The sequence below is a fragment of the Ursus maritimus genome, unplaced genomic scaffold (assembly GCF_017311325.1).
Source record: "Ursus maritimus isolate PB19 unplaced genomic scaffold, ASM1731132v1 scaffold_13, whole genome shotgun sequence".
Classification (NCBI taxonomy): Eukaryota; Metazoa; Chordata; class Mammalia; order Carnivora; family Ursidae; genus Ursus; species Ursus maritimus.
The window spans coordinates 54,267,614-54,289,719 of NW_024423675.1; the positions used below are offsets into that span (position 1 = coordinate 54,267,614).

At 37.4% G+C, this 22,106-nt stretch overlaps 1 protein-coding gene across 4 annotated transcripts in view; it reads right to left on the bottom strand.

Moving 5' to 3' along the window:
- Positions 1–642: 642 nt before the first annotated feature.
- LATS1 (large tumor suppressor kinase 1) overlaps positions 643–22,106 on the bottom strand; it is a 51,075-nt gene continuing 29,611 nt past the window's right edge. For all 4 annotated transcript variants that reach the window (XM_040627951.1, XM_040627948.1, XM_040627950.1 and 1 more), the window contains 5 exons: positions 15,573–17,083; positions 12,986–13,568; positions 10,137–10,319; positions 9,833–9,939; positions 643–4,517 (listed from right to left, as the gene is read on the bottom strand). In XM_040627951.1, the coding sequence (XP_040483885.1) occupies positions 4,008–4,517; positions 9,833–9,939; positions 10,137–10,319; positions 12,986–13,568; positions 15,573–17,083 (2,894 nt within the window). In that variant the 3' untranslated portion in view covers positions 643–4,007. The remainder of the gene's footprint in view (positions 4,518–9,832; positions 9,940–10,136; positions 10,320–12,985; positions 13,569–15,572; positions 17,084–22,106) is intronic.

The window sequence follows — 22,106 nt, forward strand, 5'->3', positions numbered from 1 at the left end:
TGGCTGTCTCTCTCTGTCGAATAAATAAATAATAAATAAATCTTAAAAAAAAAAAAAAAGGAATCATAGGAATAATGCAGTTTGCATCAGCTATACAATGGCCTCATGTAGAACAAATATAATTTTATAAGGAAGAGCAAACAAGAGGATAAAGGAGACTAAGAATGATGGTAATGTTTGAAAAAGGAAAAACACAAAACTAAAAATGTGTTCATCCGTGTAACATTGATTTAAGATATAGCATCAATATACATATTTTCCCTGTCATGTGATAAAGCATTGTAAATAAAGGAAAACAGATTAGCCAACAACTACATATTTAAAAATTTTAAAGCAGACTCAAATGATACTAAATGAGTCTGATAATTAGAAAGGTTTAAATCTGTGCTAATCTAATCTAAAGGAAGCCTTTAACATGAAATATTTATTGTACTTATGTTGGGCAAAATGAAAACATTTTACTGGGTTACACTAACTCTACTCAGTCTGCCTTAACCCTATTATCATTAGTTATATATATTTTAATTATAAAACATCAAATTTTTAACCACAAATTTTCTCTGAAAATAAAGATTTAAACACATTTCTGAAAATGAAAATCAACATACATATGTGCCTTGGTAGTCAGCTTTCCACACATAATTGAAAGATCTGAATTTTTTTTATTATTATTATCCCAGGAAATGTTACACTAGAGAAAATGATTGGGAAAATACAAATAGAGTCATTAAAAACACAGGCTGATTATTCATATCTACTACATTCAGAAGTATGCAAAACAATTTAGTTATATTGCAAAGCTGTAATTCCTTTTCCTACCAAAGAATTATTTTATAAAACTGTAGTGTTGTATTGATTCAATTTTAATACAAAATACTTATATACACAATACAATATAAAAGTAAACTGTGGGATAGTGCCTTCCACAAAGGGATATATTAAGGCGCTTTACAAATATACCAATATGTTGACCCAAATTACTTTTTGCTTTAGATTAAAACGAACAGGCTAAATAAATGTTTTACTTTTAAATACTAAAGGGATTTTTGTTTATTTTTGTTTATTAAAGAAAAATTTCTAAAGTACCTTAAGTAACAGCAGCAGCAATATCTAAAACTCCTCCCACTGTATTCTCTAATTTCTAACATATTATTAAGTCAGAATAAAACATTTCCACTCACAGTTTTGCACTTTGCAACAGCAGAAGGTAATAACTTTTTTAAAAAGTCAATCTCAAAGTGACTTCTTAGTCATACATTCTATAGTTCCTATTACAAATAAGGTAGAAAAGATACAGCAATAGGGCCTGCCTTAGAATGTCACTGGACAATACATAATAGTATCTACAGTTACATAATCATAGAACACATTTTATAAATACTATTGATATACATAAAAGGGGGTAAGTATAAGAAAGACAGCAAGTTTTTTAATAAGTGGGGAAAATTATTGGAGAAAGAAAACACCTACAACCAATGTTTTCACTCTGTATCAGTTGAAAGCATATAGATTTTTTCATGTTGTTCTCATCTTTTTGGTCAGGAAGCACCAGATTCTGTGCTAGAAGAACTGGATATGGTTTGGGAATAAGATAGCTAATAAGTATATCCAAACTGTTAAAACTACACATACCAAAGGCTTGCATACTCCTTTACATAAACAGAAAAAGCTTATGTTGCAGAAGAAATTTTAAAAGAATACAAAATTTGTAGTGTCAACACAGATTTTGTGGGGAGGGAGGGAGAGGAGACAGCACCTTAGTTTTCCTACAACATAAATGTAACAAAGTTGGTACTGTACTGCACTGCACCACAATCCAGAAGTAAAACCACCCAATGGAAATTTCAAGAAATCTGACTGAGGAAACCCAAAGAGCCAGAGGGATATCTTAAAATTTGAGTACTGAGCTCAAAATTCTTGAACTACTTTGTTTGGCATAGGATTTTATAGCACTAATCAAATGTTCCATGAAGTGGAGACTGCCAACTCATTATGGTGCCTTTTCTTACAACTCTCTGATTAGGAGTCCTTCAGAAATATTTCCGTATCAAGCCTGTAACAAGCCAAACATCTATTTCAATGCCCTCAAGAGTATGTTTAAAATGTTTTAGTGCTGTACCAGCAAGAGAGAGGCATTCCTGAGAATATCTTATCACATGGTAGACTTTTCCCATCCCAAATTATCAGTGTTTATACAAGATGTGCGAATCTGAGTACTAATCAGTAAATTTAAAGCAAAGTTCTTAGTTTAATGTATCGGTGTTCTTATAGGACAGAGATCCTTAATCAAGTTTGTGAGTTTTCAACATGTCCAGAATTCCTAAGACAGCATGCAGCATTATACATATGTGTGTGCTGATGTGTATTTTTCTGGGAAGAGAGTCCCCACCTTTCATCAGATTCTCAAAAAACCAATGAACCCCAAATACCCGTGGTTTACAAGCTGAGCTCTGAGAGGGACACCTAGAGAAAGGTGGGAAGTATGAGCTAATAAGTCTTCGATGCCCGTTCCAATTCAACTGGAACAGCTTTGCCTTTAATTTTACTTATGTATGTGACTTCCACTAGCTTTTTTCCACTAGTTTGAAAATCACTAAAATTTTGCCTCTTCTCATCCAGACATATAAAATTTTGATAAAACAATTCCCTATCAGTGGAGCTTAAAGAAAAGAAAGTAAAATACAAATTTTACTAATGTCAGAACAGAGCCCTTTTCCCCTTCCTAAAAGAGACGCTAAATGTATTTTGGTATGAAACCACAAGTGTTCTTAAAACCTAAGCATTATATATAATAGGCATGCTGAGATATTAATTAACCTTAAATCAAGATATTAATTAACCTTAAATTAAGTTAGGAGGATCTGAATTTTCTACTAAGACCACTATGTAACTTTTTCTAATTACTAACGGCCACCTTAATTAAGAATTAAGTAATAATTTTCTCACCAGTTAATTTGCCCATACGTAATATGCGGCCAAATAGCCAGATTTCCTTTGCCTTAACAATCCATGTATACAGCACTATTCTGAAAGAGGAAACGTGTAACATTACCGATGACATAACCAAAACTGTCACTATACAGAAAAAGTACTTTTCTAGTGAGTACCCACGAATAATTTTTCTAATTAAAGTTTCATATAAAACTGAAAATAATCTCTCTGCTTAGGATGGTGGAAACTTAAAAAAAAATTTGAAGTAAAAATATGAAAGATGCTAGCATTCAGTACTGTAAATTTTGACTTACGGCAACTTTGTTCCCTTTTAAAAACTAGAAGCAGCATTAAAAAAATACCAGTATAGAAAGAAAAACGGTAGTGCTTTGCTTCTTTTAAAGCCAGTAATTCTTGAGAAATAAATGCTAGAAGATTAAATATTCCACAGAGGGAAAAAAAAAAACAACCCAGATAATCTGCATTTTTTCTTCTTCTGATGAACATACTATTTCAACCCTGTATTTCTCAGTTCTAAGACGTAAATTATCAGATTATCATTAGCCTATGAACACATCACCATAATGGCTTAATTTCTACAGCTTATTTGTACCAAAAACAAGGTTATGGGGTTAAAAAAAAAAAAAAAAGAGCTCTGTGAATGTGGGGTACATTTCATATTTGGTTAAAGCAAGATAAAAACTAAAACTGTCTTTCAAAAAAATGTCAAAAACTCTTGTCTTTTAAAATTAGTGTATGTACAAATAGATACCAGGCTTCTCCCTTTAAACAAAGCACTATTATTTTTATTTTAAGTACTTTAAGTACCAAGAACTGACTATAATATTCAGTTCATAATTTATTTACTTTATAACAATTTTTACTAAATTACTGATTAAAAAGGCTGGAATAAATTAACATTTAAAAAAATTTCCATAATTTAGGAACATAAAATATTGTACACAGAGCACTCATACATAGCTCTGTCACATTTGCATAATTTTACTCTCAGAGCCTCAAAAACTCTGCGTTTCAGGTCTTTTTGCAAATCCTCACTCCGACAATTTCCTAGTGTGTTAAACATACACTAGATCACGATTTTTGATCTCTGAGCCTGTGTGCTGATCATCTTCATCTGACTGTTGCTCTGAGCCTTGTGAATTAATATATTCATATTCAATAGGCTTTGGATAGTTATATGGGTAGCCATTGTCATCAAAAAACCTCCGAAAGGTAAATTCATAGAAAGCATGTTCAGGGTGCTTTCCATTTTTGTACCATCCGTTGAGAGTGTCATTTACATTTTCTTCCTCATTATCGTCACTCCATAACTTATCAGGATCAACAGGATCAAAATTTGATGTATCCGTTGGGTGTGTGATTTTAGGAATGTATGAAGCAGACTGCTGTCTCAGGTCACTGGAGAAATCGATTGTTTTAAAAAATGGATGAGCTTTTATTTCATCAGCCCCATTCTTGCCTAAGCGATCTTCTGGTCCTCGGCAAAGTTTAATAATAAGATCAGACGCTTCAGGACTCAGTTTAGCTTGAGGTGGAATGTGAAGAGATGTTTGCCAGTTGATAACCTTTAAAGAGGGTTTTTAGAAATTAGGAAGGAAGAGATAATAAGAAAAACAAAAATTTCCTCCAAGTTTTATACCAAAAAGTTTTACCAGACTATTCGCATCATAAAAATAAATCGCATGGTATTTCGCCTTCCTTACCTTTAATAATGAATGAATCAGTGGTGGGAAATAACCTTTCCCCCATTCCCTCCTCTCCAGGCAACTTATACTCACAAGACTCATCATTGTAAGTTTCAGCTCCCCTGTTAAGATCTTCTCCTACCTACCCAAGCAAAAATGACTATTTCTTTTTTTTTTTTTTTTTTAAAGATTTTATTTATTTATTTGACAGAGATAGAGACAGCCAGCGAGAGAGGGAACACAAGCAAGGGGAGTGGGAGAGGAAGAAGCAGGCTCATAGCAGAGGAGCCTGATGTGGGGCTCGATCCCGTAACGCCGGGATCACGCCCTGAGCCTAAGGCAGGCGCTTAACCGCTGTGCCACCCAGGCGCCCCAAAAATGACTATTTCTACTGTGCCTCCCGTTCTATGTATTTACTGGTACCATAGTATCTCTAATACATTGTGATACCTATTTTTATCTGTGTCCTTCTACCACAGATAAAATTTCATAAGGCTATAGGCCATGTTTTGTCTTTGTATTTCTCACTGCTTGGCAAGTTGCCTGGCACATTATTAATAGATGTTCAATAAATATTTATTCTGGGGGTGTCTGGGTGGCTCAGATGGTTAAGCATCTGCCTTCGGCTCAGGTCATGATCCCAGGATCCTGGGATTGAGCCCCGTATCAGGCTCCCTGCTCAGCAGGGAGCCTGCTTCTCCCTCTCCCTCTGCCTCTCCCCTTGTTTGTGCTCTCTCTGCCTCTCTCTCTTTTTTTTTTTCTTAAGATTTTATTTATTTATTTGACAGAGAGAGAGAGACAGCCAGCGAGAGAGGGAACACAAGCAGGGGGAGTGGGAGAGGAAAAAGCAGGCTTCCCAGTGGAGCAGGGAGCCCAATGCGGGGGCTCTGGGCCGAAGGCAGACGCTTAATGATTGAGCCACCCAGGTGCCCCGCCCCCCTTAAATGATTAAAATCTTTAAAAAAATAAATATCTATTCTGGCTTTAAGTGAAACAGAATGAGGGAGAGAGAGAGGAAGGAAGAGAAGGGAAGAAAGAGGGAAGAAGGGAAGGAAGGTAGTAGGTAATGGAGAAATATTTGTTACTACTTGAGTTTTGAAAGTTCTTTTTATAGTCTAGATACAAGCTCTTTGAGGGAAATGTGATCTGCAAATATCTTCTCCTAAGCTGCAGCTTGTCTTCATTGTTTTAACTGTGTTTTGTTCAGTTTTTAAGACTTTGAGAAAGGGCACACGTGACTGTGCACGTGCATGCGTGGGGGGGGGGGAGAACACAAGGAGAGGGAGGGGTAAAGAATTTCCATCAGACTCTGGGCTGAGCGTGGAGCCCGACACAGAGCTTGATCTCATGACCCTCAGGATCATGACCTGAGCTGAAACAAGAGTCAGACGCTCAAATGACTGAGCCACCCAGGTGCCCTTTGACTGTGTCTTTTGTATACTGAAAGTTTTAAGTTTTGATGAATTCCAATTTCTCAACTTTTCTTGTATGGATCATGATTTTGGTGTCATTTCTAAGTATTCTCTGTCTAACCCTAGCCCATAAAGATTTTCGCCTATGTCTTCTAAAAGTATTACAGCTTATGTCTTATCTCTAGATCGATAATCCATTTTGAGTTAATCTTTGTGTAAGGATGAAGTTTACAATGAGTTTCAGTACTTATGTATATGGCTGACCAGGTTTTCCTATATCGTTTGTTGAAATACTATTCTTTCTCCATTTGCACCTTTGTCAAAGATCAAATGGTCATATTTGGGTGATTCTATTTCTCCATTCTCTGTCCTGTTCCACTGATCTATGTTTGTGTCCTTTTGCCAATATCACCCTGTCTGGATTACTGTAACTTTACAGTAAGTCTTAAAATCAAGTAGTTGATTCCTCTTTCTTATTTTATATTTAAATAAATAAATAAATATTAAATAAACAACATTAAATAAATATTAAGTTATATTAAATAATAAATATTTACTTATTTTTAAGTAGGCTTATGCCCAGTGTGGAGCCCAATGTGGGGCTTGAACTCACAACCCTGAGATTGAGACCTGAGCTAAGATCAAGAGTCAGACACTTAACCAAGTCACCCTGGCAGCCCCATTGTTCTTCTTCTTCTTTTTTTTTTTAAGATTTTATTTATTTGACAGAGAGAGACACAGCGAGAGAGGGAACACAAGCAGGGAGCCCAATGCAGGGCTCGATCCCAGGACCCTGGGATCATGACCTGAGCTGAAGGCAGATGCTTAATGACTGAGACACCCAGGTGCCCCCCCGTTGTTCTTCTTTCAAGAAATTGTTTTCATTATTCCAATTCCTTTGTCCACCCATATACATTTTAGAATTGGCTCATCTATATCTACAAAAATTACAACAGAATTAAATCTATAGATGATTTTGGAGATAAGTGATAGCTTTACTATGTTGAGTCCTTCAATCTATCAACATGGCATGTGTCTGTATTGATGAAAATCTTTCTTGATTTCTTTCATCAGAGTTTGTAGCTTTCAGCATATAGATATCTCATTCATGTTTTATTAAATTTATACCTACATATTTCAATTTGGGGAAGCTTCTATAAATGGTACTGCTTTAAAATTTGTTTCTGGTTGTTTATTGCTGAAATATAGAAATACAATAGATTTGTATGTATTACCCTTATATCCTACAACCTTGCTAAACTAGTAGTTGTATGGTTTTTTTTTTTTTTTTAAGATTTTATTTATTTATTCAACAGAGGTAGAGACAGCCAGCGAGAGAGGGAACACAAGCAGGGGGAGTGGGAGGAAGAAGCAGGCTCATAGCGGAAGAGCCTGATGTGGGGCTCGATCCCATAACGCCAGGATCACGCCCTGAGCCGAAGGCAGGCGCTTAACCGCTGTGCCACCCAGGCGCCCCTGTATGGGTTTTTTCATAAAGTCTCTGGGATTTTCTTTTTCTTTCTTTTTTTAAAAAAGATTTTATTTATTTATTCGACAGAGAGAGCACAAGCCCCAAGGATATCTGTTCTTACCAGTCTTATCAAGCATAGTTCTGGGAGTCTTAGCCAGTGTAACATAGCAACAAAAGAAACAGAAGACATACAGATTATAAAGAAAGAAAAACTTCCCCTGTTCAGAGATGATGACATAATCTTCTAATAGAAAATCCCAAGGAGGGGGTGCCTGGGTGGCTCAGTTGGTTAAGCATCTGCCTTTGGTTCAGGTCATGATGCCAAGGTCCTGGGATTGAGCCCCACATCAGACTCCCTGCTCTGCAGGGGGCCTGCTTCTCCCTCTCCCTGCCGCTCCCACAGCTTGTGCTTGCTCTAATAAATGGGTAAAATCTTAAAAAAAAAAAACAAAAAAAAAAACAACCCCAGATATACTTGCCTTGTTCTTTTATTTTTTTTAAAGATAAGATTTTATTTATTTGAGAGTGAGAGAAAGAGAGAGCAGGAGTGGGAGGGGAGGAGGGAGGGACAGACAGAATCTCAAGCAGATTCCATGCTAAGCATGGAGCCTGACACAGGGCTTGTTTTCAGGACCCTCAGATCATGCCCTGACCTGAAACCAAGAATCAGATGCTTAACTGACTGTGCCACCCAGGTGCCTCATCCTTGTTCTTGATTTTAAGGAGAAAGCATTCAATTTTTCACAAAGACACACATTTTTATATATGTGTGTGTGTGTGTGTGTGTGTATATATATATATATATGTATATATATGCATATACTTCCATATATACATATATTAAAATGAAGGTGAAATAAAGATACTTTCAGACAAACTAATCTGAACTAAACCTGAGGGAATGCATTACCAATAGACCTATATTAAAAAAAAATCTAGGGGTGCCTGGTGGCTCAGCTGGTTAGGTGACCAACTCTTGATTTTGGCTCAGGTCATGATCTCGAGGTCCTGGAACTGAGCCCTGTGCTGGGCTCCAGGCTCAGCATGGAGTCTGCTTGGGATTCTCTCGCCCCCTCTCCTTCTCTCCCTCTGCCCCTCCCCTTGCTTGCGCGCACACATGCTCTCTCTCTCAAATAAATAAATAGGGACACCTGGGTGGTTCAGTTAGTCAGGCATCTGCGTTTGGCTCTGGGGTTCTGGGATGGAGCCCCACACTGGGCTTCCCTGCTCATCAGGGAGTCGCTTCTTTCTCTCCCTCTTCCCCTCCCCGCCACCCCGCGCGTGCTCTCTCTGAAATAAAATCTTAAAAATAAATAAATAAATCTTTAAAAAAGAAAAAGAAAAAAATCTAAAGAAAGTTATTTTTATTTTACCTTATTTTATTTTATTTATTTTTAAGTAGGCTCCATACCCAGCGTGAGCCCCATGTGGGCTCAAACCCACAACCCTGAGATCAAGACCTGAGCTGATTCAAGAGTTGGACAATTGAAGAGTGAAGAGTTGGACCAACTGAGCCACTCAGGTGCCTCAGAAGTTTTAAATACAGTATATTAAATGCAATGAAAGAAGTAGTTACAACTTAGGGGGAAGCATCATAGAAGAGATAACTTTAAGATACTCAAAGAATGATTAAGAATGAGTTAGTTTAGGAATTAGCCAGGTTTAAGAAAGTGGGGAGGGTTGTGAAAGATGGGAAAGAAAGGAGGATATTCCAGACAGAGGGAATGGTATGGACAAAGGAAAAGAGGGCAAATTTGGATTTTACTCCGTGGACATGGCAACCACTAAAGGGTTTTTAATGGGGCTGTTTATGGTCCAAATTGAGGGCAACTTCTCATTTAAGTGCCAGATGTAATTACAAGTGGAGATACATACTTTGTTTGTAGTTTGGGGATAGAATGTGCAATGGAAGAAAACAAAGCCAGGAGCCAGAAAGAGACAAAAAATAAATTAGAATAAATCTGCAAACAGTACTAAAGACTTCCATGAGAATGAGTGAGGGGGAATATAACAGTATGACAACAGTGGGACAATGCAGAGTAGAGTTCACCTGTGGCATTTTAGTGGCTTCCTATAACCTTACAAGTTCATTTCTTTTTTTTTTTTTTAATGAACTCTATCCCCAACGGGGGCTCAAACTCACGAACTCATGACCCCAAGATCAAGTCACATGCTCTATCAACTGAGCCAACCAGCAGCCCCCTCACAAATTCATTCTTAAATTCCAGATTAAGATGCTCTAAGTAAAGGACTGCTAAAGGTCTGTGATATAGGGACTTTGGGAAAATTATTTGGTAGATTCTATATCTTACCTTCATTTGTGTTTCTAACGGTGTTTGTGCCAAGAAAGGAGGCTGTCCCACCAACATTTCAAAAAGAATTACACCAACACTCCACCAATCACATAACTGTGTATAGCCTAAAATAAGATACCAAAGTTACAGTTATTCATAAACCTTTAAAACTGCTCAGAATACAATCAACATTAATATTAAATCACCAACTTATGCTGTAGAAATTGATATTTTTATTATAAACCTGAAAAATAAGCCACATGCTAATTAAGTTTCAGCTGGTCTAAAAGACTATCAAGATGTTATGAAACTAATGTTTTACCTGTTCGTAACAATACTTCAGGTGCAATGTAATTGGGAGTCCCAACCAATGAATGTGCAAGACATCGCTGATGCTGGCGTGCAGCTCTCCGCTCTAGTGGCTTCAATCTATCTCCACATCGACAGTTAGAGGGGTCACCCCATTCATTACTGAAATCCATACTATCTTGCCGTGGATGATCACCTGTGTAGTAAATAGGTACGTAAGTAAAAGCATCAAGAACAAGAGTGTACCTAAAGCCTGTTTAATCATTTAACATCATGGTTTAGAGTTATCAATACTCTTTTCTTGTGACAAACTAAGACACAATGTATGCCATATCACTGATGGTGTTTATTACTGACTAGAGCCTGTGCTCTGAAATATCAATAGGACAGGCTTTACACTAAGAAAAATTAGGACTTATCCTATTAATTATTCAGTAATTTACTCAATGTTAAATGATAATAATGAAAGTCATGAGTAGGCAGGATCAGGAATCTGTTATTCTGACTGCTCCCCATTACTAATCTGAACAAAGTTTCAAATAACTTAGATCAGTGTTTCATTCACTCAACAAATGATAATGATAAATAAGAAAGACAAGATTCTCTCAGGTAGCTTCTCTGTATGGGACGAACATAACAGATACATACATAAGAAACAGAATGATACATCCCAGTCAGAGAATCAACATGGGGTGATATGACAAATGTACCAGGGTGGCTCAGGAAGACTAACTGAGGTGACATTTGTAAAAAAAAAAAAAAAAAACAAGAAAGACTCAACCATTTGAAAACCAGGGCAAGGCATTCTACACAGAAACAGTAACAGAGAGAAGACCAGTGCGATCAGCAAAGGAGAGAATGTGGGAAGATATTAGAGTTTGAAGGAAGAGAATGACAAGATCTGATTTATGTTTAAAAAAGAAAACACTAACTGCTGTGTAGAGAATAGGTTACAGGGAGCACAAGCGGGAGGAGAGATCAATCCAGAGGCTACTGCAGTTAAGCCTGGACTATGATGGTAACAGTGGAGACAGAGAAAAGTGAACAGATCCAGGGTATTTTCAGAGGTGGAATAAGCAGGATTTATTGATGGATTGGATGTAGAGGATGTGGAAGAAAAAGAATCAAGGATAACTAAGTGGGTAGTGGTAGTGCGATATACTGAAATGCAGAAGACTGGAGGGGGAGAAATTAAGAGTTGTTTATTGGTAATGTTAAGTTTGAAAGGCCTATTAGAAACACGCATGAGGCGCTTGGGTGGCTTGGTCAGTTGAGCATCTGACTTTTGGTTTCAGCTTAGGTCATGATCTCAGAGTCCTGGGATCGAGCCCTGCATTGAGCTCCGTGCTTAGCACGAGGTCTGCTGGAGTTTCTGCCCTGTGCCCCTCCCCTGACTTGTGTGCTCTGTCTCTAAAATAAATAATCTTAAAAAAAAAAAAAAACAACCTACACACATACACACATTAAAGGGAGAGGACATTTCTGAAGTGAAATGTAGAAGTCACTGATATGAGATGGCATTTAAAGCCATGGCTGGATGAAATCACCTAGAAAAATACATCTGAAATTAACCTGACATAATAATCATCGGGGATGTTTGATTAAAATACAATTTCGTGGGGCACCTGGTTGGCTCAGTTGGTATAGCATACAACTCATAAACAAGGTTGTGAGTTCAAGCCCCATGTGGGGTATAGAGCCTACTTAAAATAAATAAATAAAAAGCAAACTTAAAAAAAAATACAATTGTCCCCTCCAGTGAATATTTTCAATCAGAAGACTGGAATAGAGCCTAAGATTCATATTTTTAAGAAGAACCCCAAGTAATTCAGGTGAATCTGGGCAGACAGGTTCAGGTTCCTCAGTTCTATCCATTTAATGTCAATTTACTGTGTTCACTTAAGCACAGAAGGCATTATAGTAAGACTTACCTCAGAAGATTGCTGTGACCCTTAAGTTAAAATACACGCAAAGAACCTAGTCATAATAAGTATTCAAGAATTGTTAGATCGACTTACACTTCCATTAGCGCTTTGAAGGGATCTTGGTGAGGCAGTGTGGTGTAGTAGAAATAACATGGGCCCTGTAATCAGACAAACCTGGGTTCAAAGCCTAGCCCTTATACTTCTTTTCCGTCTGACCTTGGGCAAGTTACTTCATCTAAATAAGCCTCAGTTTCTTTATCCTGCCTCACAGTGATATTGTGTATATAAAGTGTTTAAATTTAAATAAGTTGTGTAACAGTGATACAATGGAATCCTAAATAGTAGTGAAAATAGATGTCATATGCAGTAATATAGATCAACCTCAAACATATTAAAGAAAATGAACATAGAAGAATACATATAGAATGATTACATATAAATAAAGATACAAGAAAAGACAAAATGAAATACCATTGGTTCAGGGTTACAGACATATGTGAAAAAAGTATAGAGAAAAGTAAAGAACCGATCACAGAGTTCTGAAATAATGGTTACCTCTGTGAAGGAGAAAAGGGGAAGCAATTGTAAGGGGCTTCAAAAGTACTAATAATCTGGTTCTTAAGCTGAATGGCAGGTATGGGGCTTCATTTCAAAAAATTATTTTTAAAATGTTATTTGTCTGACATATTTCAAGTTAACATATTTCAAATTAATGTAAAGAGATTAACTCAAAAATATTAATAATATTTAGAAATAACTGAATCTAAAACATTCTTTCATTTTATAAGTCTAGGCGTCTAAAGGTTTCACTCACATTTATCTGACAGTCAAGACTTGAAACCAGGACTTCTGGCTTTCACCCAGTGATAATACCATTTTATATCTTATTGCATTAATAAACCATATTAGTATGTACAAATTTTATGATTTTACTCACCACTCTGATAGTACTTAGAATCATGTGTCCATCTGAAGCCAGTGCAGAGGCCGAAGTCAGTCAATTTAATATGACCATCACGATCAATCAAAATATTATCAGGTTTAATATCTCTATGAATAAAACCCATTTTATGAACACTTTCGACTGCACAGGTAAGTTCTGCTATGTAGAATCGTGCCAGATTTTCTGGAAAGATGCCCATTCTAATTAATAGGCTCATCATATCACCCCCAGGAATATAGTCCATTACAAAGTATAAATTGTCCTTATCTTGGAATGAATAATATAGACGAACTACCCATTCATTGTCAGCTTCGGCCAGGATATCCCTCTCTGCTTTCACATGAGCAACCTGATTTCGAAGCAGAACATCTTTCTTTCGAAGAGTTTTTGTTGCATACAAAGCCTTAGTATCTACTTTTCTTGCTAGACAGACTTCACCAAATGCTCCTATTCCTAGTGTCTTTATCTTCACAAACATAGACTTGTCCATTTTAGCCCTCTTAAGACGGATGTAATTAGACTCTTTTTGGCAAAGCATCTTCCTCATTTGATCCTGCGCGTCTTGAGATAATCCAACCTAGGCAAATAAACTAAAGGTTAAATGAGGAATTATCTTCTATACCAAATATTAAAAAATAGTTTGGAAAAAATTCAGGCATATAAGGTTAAATGCATAATAATTTTTAAAAAAGCATGTTAGAAATCTAGAATATACTTCAGAGAAAATTAATTATCAAAAGTGCAGCTTAAGGGATAGTTAACAGGATATACAAAGGTGAGTATATATGCAGATTCTGCTGTGGAGAGCAAGAAGACAATACCAATGGTCAGCCCTCAACTGCTTTCTAATGCACCCCCCAAAAAGTTCCCAATGTGCAATAACCAAACATCTGTTAACATGCATCCTCATCTATCTCTCCATGCATATTCACCCCAAATTATGTGATTAAATTGCCTTCATTATATGCTTCTCTTGTGGAATGCCTAGGATTAAAATATTCTTCCTATTTTACCTTTCATGAAAAAAAAAACCTCTTCCCATCCAGATTCATTTATTCTAAAAAATTGATGTATTAAGAACAAAAGAACATCTTCTCTAACCTAATCACTCATTAATAGTCCATCTTTCATCTTTCTTTTATTCTTCTCAGGCATTAGAATAAGGGTAGGACTCACAGCCACCACTAATGCACAATGCAAAGGCTTTCTCCTACCTTACTTAAAAGGGACAACTTGTTTGATTATAAGGTATCTTTTAGACATTTTGGAACATTTCAAATAGTCAGTGTGACCTATGAAGATAGCAAAACAGATTAAAAAAAGCCAACTTCTGAGTAGACCTGGACTACCTGGATTTAGAAGGAAGTTTATTTTTGGCTAGTTCAATAAAGAACTAATTTAAGGATTTAAACAGAAAAGGAATTAAAGAAGTAGAGTCTAATTCTAGAAATGCAAGCCTAATTAGAATATAGCAACCTCATGCTTCTGTTAGGATGCGCATTTGCATGCAAAATCTTTTAAGAAGGGTGGCATGCCAGACTTAGAACTGTTTCTCTTAAAATCTTACTTGCCTACACAGTAATGGAGGCTACAGAAGTCAGCAAAGCTTCCAACACCATAAAAGTTTAAATCAGCTATTAGTGAAAGTGAAGAGGAAAAAGGAAAAATAAACTAAGAAAATACATACAGACAGACTTTAGTAAGAAATCCTAAGAGCTAAAATACGGATAAGTCATACAGATTATCATGGTATTTCTCATCTAAGAAAGTTCAATTTATAACAGGAATAACATAACCATGAAATCAAATTTAGAAATATTATCTTAAAAGAATGGCTCTCAAGTTATATGAACAAGTTTTATCACAAATTTAAGCCTCCTGGATTCTGAGTGATAGATGTAAGATTGGGAGTCAACCTTTGAACTGTAAACATGTGACAAAAATATTAACAATGATAATACCACTGTAATCTCTAATGAAGATATATATATATGGAATCACAACACAGATTCATCTAAAATGAGTTAGCACTAATTCTGGTCTCCTTTTTAGTCGTTTAAAATTTTCAGCACATTTTCCAGTATATTATAAAAATGAAATTAGAAGAGGAAATAACTGAAGGGACAGGTCTTTGACACTTTCAAATGAGACCAACCAAATGAATAAACCTGCTGAATAAAGCCCCAAAACTACTGTAAGTAAAAACAGATGTTTCTAAGTGTAGCAAGAGATGGGACCCAGATACTTCTAGCTTATTTTAAAATGTTGTAAGATAATGTGTAAAACCTAGAAAATAACCCTGGCTCCAATTTCCATATAAAGGGATTATGTACATCTAAACAGCACACTATAAATTATATTTTTCTTAATTTATTAGAACCTTATTCCACAAAATTCTGAGTAAATCTTGAAATACTAAAATAAAATGGTATAATCAAAAGTACTTTAATTTACTGACTTTTAAGAAACTGGTAATATATTTAGCTATTAAAAGAAGGAAAAATACTGAACCCATATTTTAAAATAAAGAATAAGCAAATAGATGATCAAGCATAAAAATGGGCATTTTAAAAGGTTTTACCCGCATCATTTCATTCTCTAATTGTTTTTTACGATGTAGACGTTGCTGATGAGATTTGAGTACATTTTCTACATGTTGCTCCATAAAGAATTTAAATGCCTGAGGAGAGTAACTTTGAATACGAGATTCCCTTCGTTCTTCATCTTTCTTGTTTTTCCTAACAGTGATAGGTGAGGTGGTAATCTGTTTCTTTTCTTTATCCCCACTATCAACATTTTCATAACTTTTTTCACTCTCATCTTCCTTGGGCATGCTCGCCTGATCCTCTTTGCTAGATTTGCTGATTGACTCGTACGGAGGAACAGACGGGTTTTGGTGTAGCAGGTGTTTTGGATAAGGTGGAGGTGGACCTTGATAGTTTGGAGCTTCAGCAACAGGAGGCATAACGGTCATATTTGAAGTGGTACCCTCAGAAAAAGGACTAGCCTGAACCGTTTGAATTGGCTGCGGTATCCAAGAAGGGTGTGTAGGTGCTAACGCAGTCTGTAGCTCTGGTTTTAACACGCGTATACTTTTCACAGGCTGTTGAATAGGAGCTGGTGTAATAGCAGTGACTGTTGTAGCTGAAGGCTGAGAATTAGCAGAATGACTTGTTCTATTTCCTAATGGATTATTAAAGGAATTTGACCTCACTGGTATGTTAGGTTGCCATGTAGGGATTTCATGCCCACTGCTTGGGGATGACTGGGCTGGAGCAGAAGATGACTGAGGCCAAGTTGTTTGCAGTCCAGGTGCATTCATGTTATAAAGTTCCATGTTATGACTGTTTCTATTTGGCACCATCATAGATTGGGGAATATTTCCATTTGTATATGATGAAGGAGCAGCAGATCCCCCTGTTTGTAAAGCAGAAGAGCTTTGTCCATTAGTTGGGGTCAGAGGATATGGAGGGGGTGGCTGCCGATTCACAGTGCCAGCAGGAACATTTTGGTGTATCATAAAATCAGTTTGACCACTACCATTCTGAATTCCAGGTCTTCCTGGTGGAAAGTTAAATTTGTTGGAACTCTGCATGATGATTGGTTGTCTGCCAACAGGAACAGAACTAATGCCTCTCTGTCCCTGATTAGGAGGATTCATTGGGGACGTGTTCAGAGGTGGTGGAGGATAGCCCTCCTGCCAGGCTCCAGGTGGAACAGGAGAGATTCTAGAGATTACATATTCCATGTTCCCGGAATAGCGTTTTGTTTGAGAGTTTGGTTCCCATGAGGGGGGAGGTGGAGTTGTACCTCTTGGAGGAGGAGTCTGGCCTCTGGGAGGTGGTGGAGGAGTGACACTCCGTACTTGAGGAGGTGGTGGGGGGTTCACTCTTTGTCCATTGCTAGGGTGAGCTTGAGCAAAAGCTGTTATACCAGAGCCTGACAAAGGTCTTCCTACATCTGTCTGCGAGTTGGGACTTTCAGAACGATAGGCCACACTTTCTCCTAGTGGTGGGCCATGTCTCTGAGGAACTAAGGATTCTTTGGAACCTTTCCAGCTTTGTTTGCGGTTAACTGATTGTTGCACACTCCCTATGGTCATAAAACAGAGAAAAAAAAAACACATGTTTTTAACCTCTTACTTTTGAAAAAATTACCTTGGAATTCTGACATAGCTAAAATGGTAATTCTCTTTTGGAGAATTATAAAAATCAAATTTCAGTTAAGTGGTTTTATGTTATCTTTCAAATTTTTACTTGACTAGGTAATACATTCTCATAACTCAGAATTTGATAGTACAAAGATATACCCACCTCTGACCCTTAGCCAACCAACTTCCTTTCTTGAAGGTAACCAATGTCATCAGTAAGATATTTTAGGGATATGCAAGTCAATAGTATACCTCCTACGTAGACTACTGTCTCTTCTCATTAAAATACTGAGGGTTCTGTATCAGTATATAAAGTGTTTGCTTACTTTTAAAAAGTGTTACCACAGTTTTCCACTGTATGGATGTACCCAAATTTAATTTTTTTTAAAGCAGGCTTCACACCCAGCATGGAGCCCCATGTGGGGCCTGAACTCATGACCCTGAGATCAAGACCTGAGTTGAGATCAAAAGTCAGCCACTTAACCGACTGAGCCACTAAGGCGCCTAAATATACCCAAATTTAATCAGTTTCCCTACTGAAGAATATTAAGGTTGTTTCTAATTTTTTGCTATAGAAAAAAAAAGCAATGAAAAATTTTGTATAGATACCATTTTTCTTAAATAAAGATTTTATTTATTTGGCAGAGAGAGAACATGAGTAGGGAGAAGGGACAGAGGCAGAGGGAGAAGCAGACTCCCCACTGAGGAGGGAGCCCAATGTGGGGCTCAATCCCAGGACCCTGAGATCATGACCTGAGCCGAAGGCAGACACTTAACCGACTGAGCCATCCAGGCACTCCCAGATATCATTTCATATATAAAAGTTAAGTAGATAAATTATCAGATGTGGCATTATTGAGCCAAAGGATGTGTCCATTTGTAATTTTGATACAACTACTACTTTTAAATATATTTCAAAGACACCAGGAGATAATTAGCTGGACACTAAATAACGTATAGATTTTACAGTTTCTCTTTACTGGAATTTCCGAATAAATGAAATAGGAAAGAAAATAAATGATAGCCCCCCAAAATCAAAGTATTTAAAATAGTCTGACCACTTGAAAAAAGATCTTTAACACATTTAAAAATACATAAAAGAGGGGCACCTAGGTGGCTCAGTTGGTTAAGTGTCTGCCTTTGGCTTGAGTCATGATCCCAGGGTCCTGGGATTGAGCCTCACGTTGGGCTTTCTACTCAGTGTTGAGTCTGCTTCTCCCTCTCCCTCTGCCTCTCCCCATGATTTGTGTGTGCTCTCCCTCTCCCTCAAATAAATAAATAAAATCTTTAAAAAAAATACATAAAACAAGTTTGTATGAAATGCAATACATATAAATAATATACTCCAGAGAGAGAATATACAGTAAAGATTTACAGATGTAAATACATAAAACATAAAACACTTACCAACATTCAAAACAAAACACATATGAGGAAACATAGTTAAATGTTCAGAATGTACAGTTTAACACTGTTTCATCGAGGCTGGGCAGCATGCTGGGCCTATGACTTCAAGAAAAGTCATCACTCCAGGCAACCTAGGCAAGTCCTCTGGCCACCAAGCTGTTTCACCTTCCTCAGATAGTCAGCTAGGGCTAAATACAACAAGTATTCACTCACCCAGCTTCTTACCAGTTAAATTTTAAGTCTCCGCCAGCCTAGAGTATACTGCCATCTCTGTTCTGCACCTCTCATAAACCTCTCCATGTTCTCCCACTTCCCAAACCCTCCCACTATTGCCCCCTCAGACATGCTCCGTTCTATAACCAACAAATGCTCCTATATCACCAACGTCTGCTCCAGGCTTTCCCACCAACTCCTTAAAGCTGGTTATCTCCTGCTGACATTACTTTCTTTTCAGCCCTTTGCAATTAAGGTTTTCTTTAAAAATAAACTGGGCTAGGGGCCCCTGGGTGGCTCAGTCGGTTAAGCATCCGACTGTGATTTCAGCTTAGGTCATGATCTCAGGGTTGTGAGATCGAGCCCCATATTGGGCTCTGTGCCCGGCACAAAGCCTGCTTGAAATTCTCTCTCTCCCCATCTGCCCCTCCCACCTTCCCCTCTCTCTCCCTTTCCAAAATAATTAATTAATTAATTAATTAATTAAAAAAAATAAACTGGGCTAAAGGTGGGATTCTACCTCTTATTATTCCTTCATACTCTTTTTTAAAAAGCCAGCTCTTTGGATACTCATTCTATTTGGGAGGCCACATTCATTCCTCTCATTTAATGAACTCTTATTTGCTCGTCCTCATTCACTCATAGTTTTGACATTCAGTCTACCCTAAGCCCTGCCAACATTCTATAACTTCAACATCCCCATGGACAAATCATCCATCACCCTCACCTCTCAGTTTCTTGACCTCTTTCCCTTGACCTGCAATATCACTCCTAAAATCATATTTCTAATTTTGATATTACCCATATCTGCTTTTTTCAAAATAATTTCTTTAAGGTTTATACACCTGGACTACAACCCTCCTTTCGTGTTTAACTACCACTACAAGCATTTTTCAACCTCACCAAGACCTCCATATCCCTACTTCATTAGTCGTCCACTTTCTTTATGTGACAGTTCAGCTAATCTAAACCCATGGTCCGCTACTTCTTTCTCCCCTCTGCATTCCTTTTCTCCTCCCCTCATTCATTCATTCATTCATTCATTCAATTTTTATTGAGCATCTAGCAATCCAAGTACAGTGGTGAACAAATACCTGTGGCCCCAGGGAACCTCCATTCTTGGGGGAGAAGACCGACAACAAGGTAATAAATAAAAAATAAACAAGGTAACATCTGGGTATGATAAATCCTATGGAGGAACCATAATTGGTGTTAAATGGTAGAAAGTAACAGGAAGATAAAAGGGATGAGATTCAGTAGTCAGAAAAGGCTCCACCAAGGAGATGACATATGATCTAAGACTAGGTAAAGGTCCTGAGGTGGGAGCTTGGTATTTTCCAAGAACAAAAAGAAATTCAGTATGGCTGGAGAGCAGTAAATGTGGGGAAGTGGGGTACTGGAGGAAGTCTGACTGCAGCAAAGCCATCAAGAGGAGTCTGGAAGGAATGAAAAGCCACTAACCGGGGCACCTGGGTGGCTCAGTCGTTAAGGGTCTGCCTTAAGCTCAGGTCATGATCCCAGGGTTCTGGGATTGAGCCCCACATCGGGCTCCCCACTCAGCAGGAGGCCTGCTTCTCCCTTTCCCACTCCCCCTGCTTGTATTCCCTCTCCCTCTCTGTCAAATAAATAAATAAAATCTTAAAAAAAAAAAAAGCAAAAAGAAAAGTCCCTAACAGCAGAGGAGGAATATGCCCTGATTAAGGATTTATTTATTTATTTTAAAAAATATTTTAATGTTTTTTTATTATGTTAGTCACCATACAGTACATCCCTGGTTTATGATGTAAAGTTCGATGATTCATTAGTTGCGTATAACACCCAGTGCACCGTGCAATACGTGCCCTCCTTACTACCCATCACCAGTCTATCCCATTCCCCCACCCCCCTGATTAAGGATTTAAATCACGCTTTCAGCAATATTCTGTCCTCCCTTTATCTATCTTATTTTGTACTTGTTTAGAACTCTAGTCACAGATGATAGCAGCTACCTACTTTTTTTCATGCCTGCTAGAAAAGGTGATGTAAAGTGTAGTTGGATTCCACCATAAATTCAATGACCGGCATCATTAAATGGCTTTAGCACTGCCAGGAAATCCTACTGTTTCTTCTGGTCTCCACTACAACTCTCTCTAATCCTGGGTCTCCTCAAATTGCCTGTCCCATTACTCTCAGCAGAAGACCTGATTTTACACTTCAGAGAAAACCTTCAGTTTTTTTTTTTTTTCCTTTCAGCCTCAGAAAGGAACTCCCTTTATCTGCCCCACATAACCTAGGCCTGTTTGTTCCTACTAGAGCAAAATGGTTGATTCCTCTTCCTCTATAAGGCTAATAATCTCTCATCCTATGCTTTGGATTCTTTCTTTTCCTGGCTTCTTAGGAACCTTACTTGATCCTTTTCTCTAGAATATTTAATTTCTTTCTCTTAACTGAAGTTTCGCAATTAACTTTTAAACATGCCTTAAAACAAACGCACAAGGCTCTCCCTCCATTCTCATATAGAGCACTACCTCAAAATGTTGTTACTAGTCCACTGTAAGTATGGAAGTGGAGAACAAAAACTTAGAAATTTTTATAGAAATCTAACAGTGACATTTTATGTCTGTTAAATGTAATAATAAAATATGTGGACTTATATATGTCATTTTAAATTTATTTATTTATTTTTTTAAAGATTTTATTTATTTATTTGACAGAGAGAGAGACAGCCAGCGAGAGAAGGAACACAAGCAGGGGGAGTGGGAGAGGAAGAAGCAGGCTCCCAGCAGAGGAGGGAGCCCTATGCAGGGCTCGATCCCAGGATTCTGGGTTCACGTCCTAAGCCGAAGGCAGACGCTTAACGACTGAGCCACCCAGGGGCCCCAATGTCATTTTAAATTTAAATTTTGGAATAATTCATCGTTATTGTATTTTATAAAATTAGGGGCCACCCTAAATGACCTTATTTAACCTTAACTGCCTTCTTAAAGACCCTGTCTACAAATACAGTCAAATTCTGAGGTACTAGAATTAGGACTTCCTGAATTTGGTGGAGGGAGGACTCAATTCAGCCCATAATACATGGGGTAACTTGTTTCTGTTCAGTCATGGGAACATAATTCAGATTGGAGTGGGCTAAGGAATAAATGGATGTGAGATCAAGAATTCATGTATAAACAACACTTTGAGAAGTTTTTCTGTGAGGGTTGAGTGAGGACATTAGCAAGAGTATGCTTCTTATCTGCTGAAGATCTTTTACTTTTTAAATTTTCAATTCATTACAGATTAATAATTTTATAAAATACCCTTTTCTTTCAAGACACTGTTGGTTTTTTTTCCTTCCTCTTCAGTTAATTCTTCTGTCCTTGC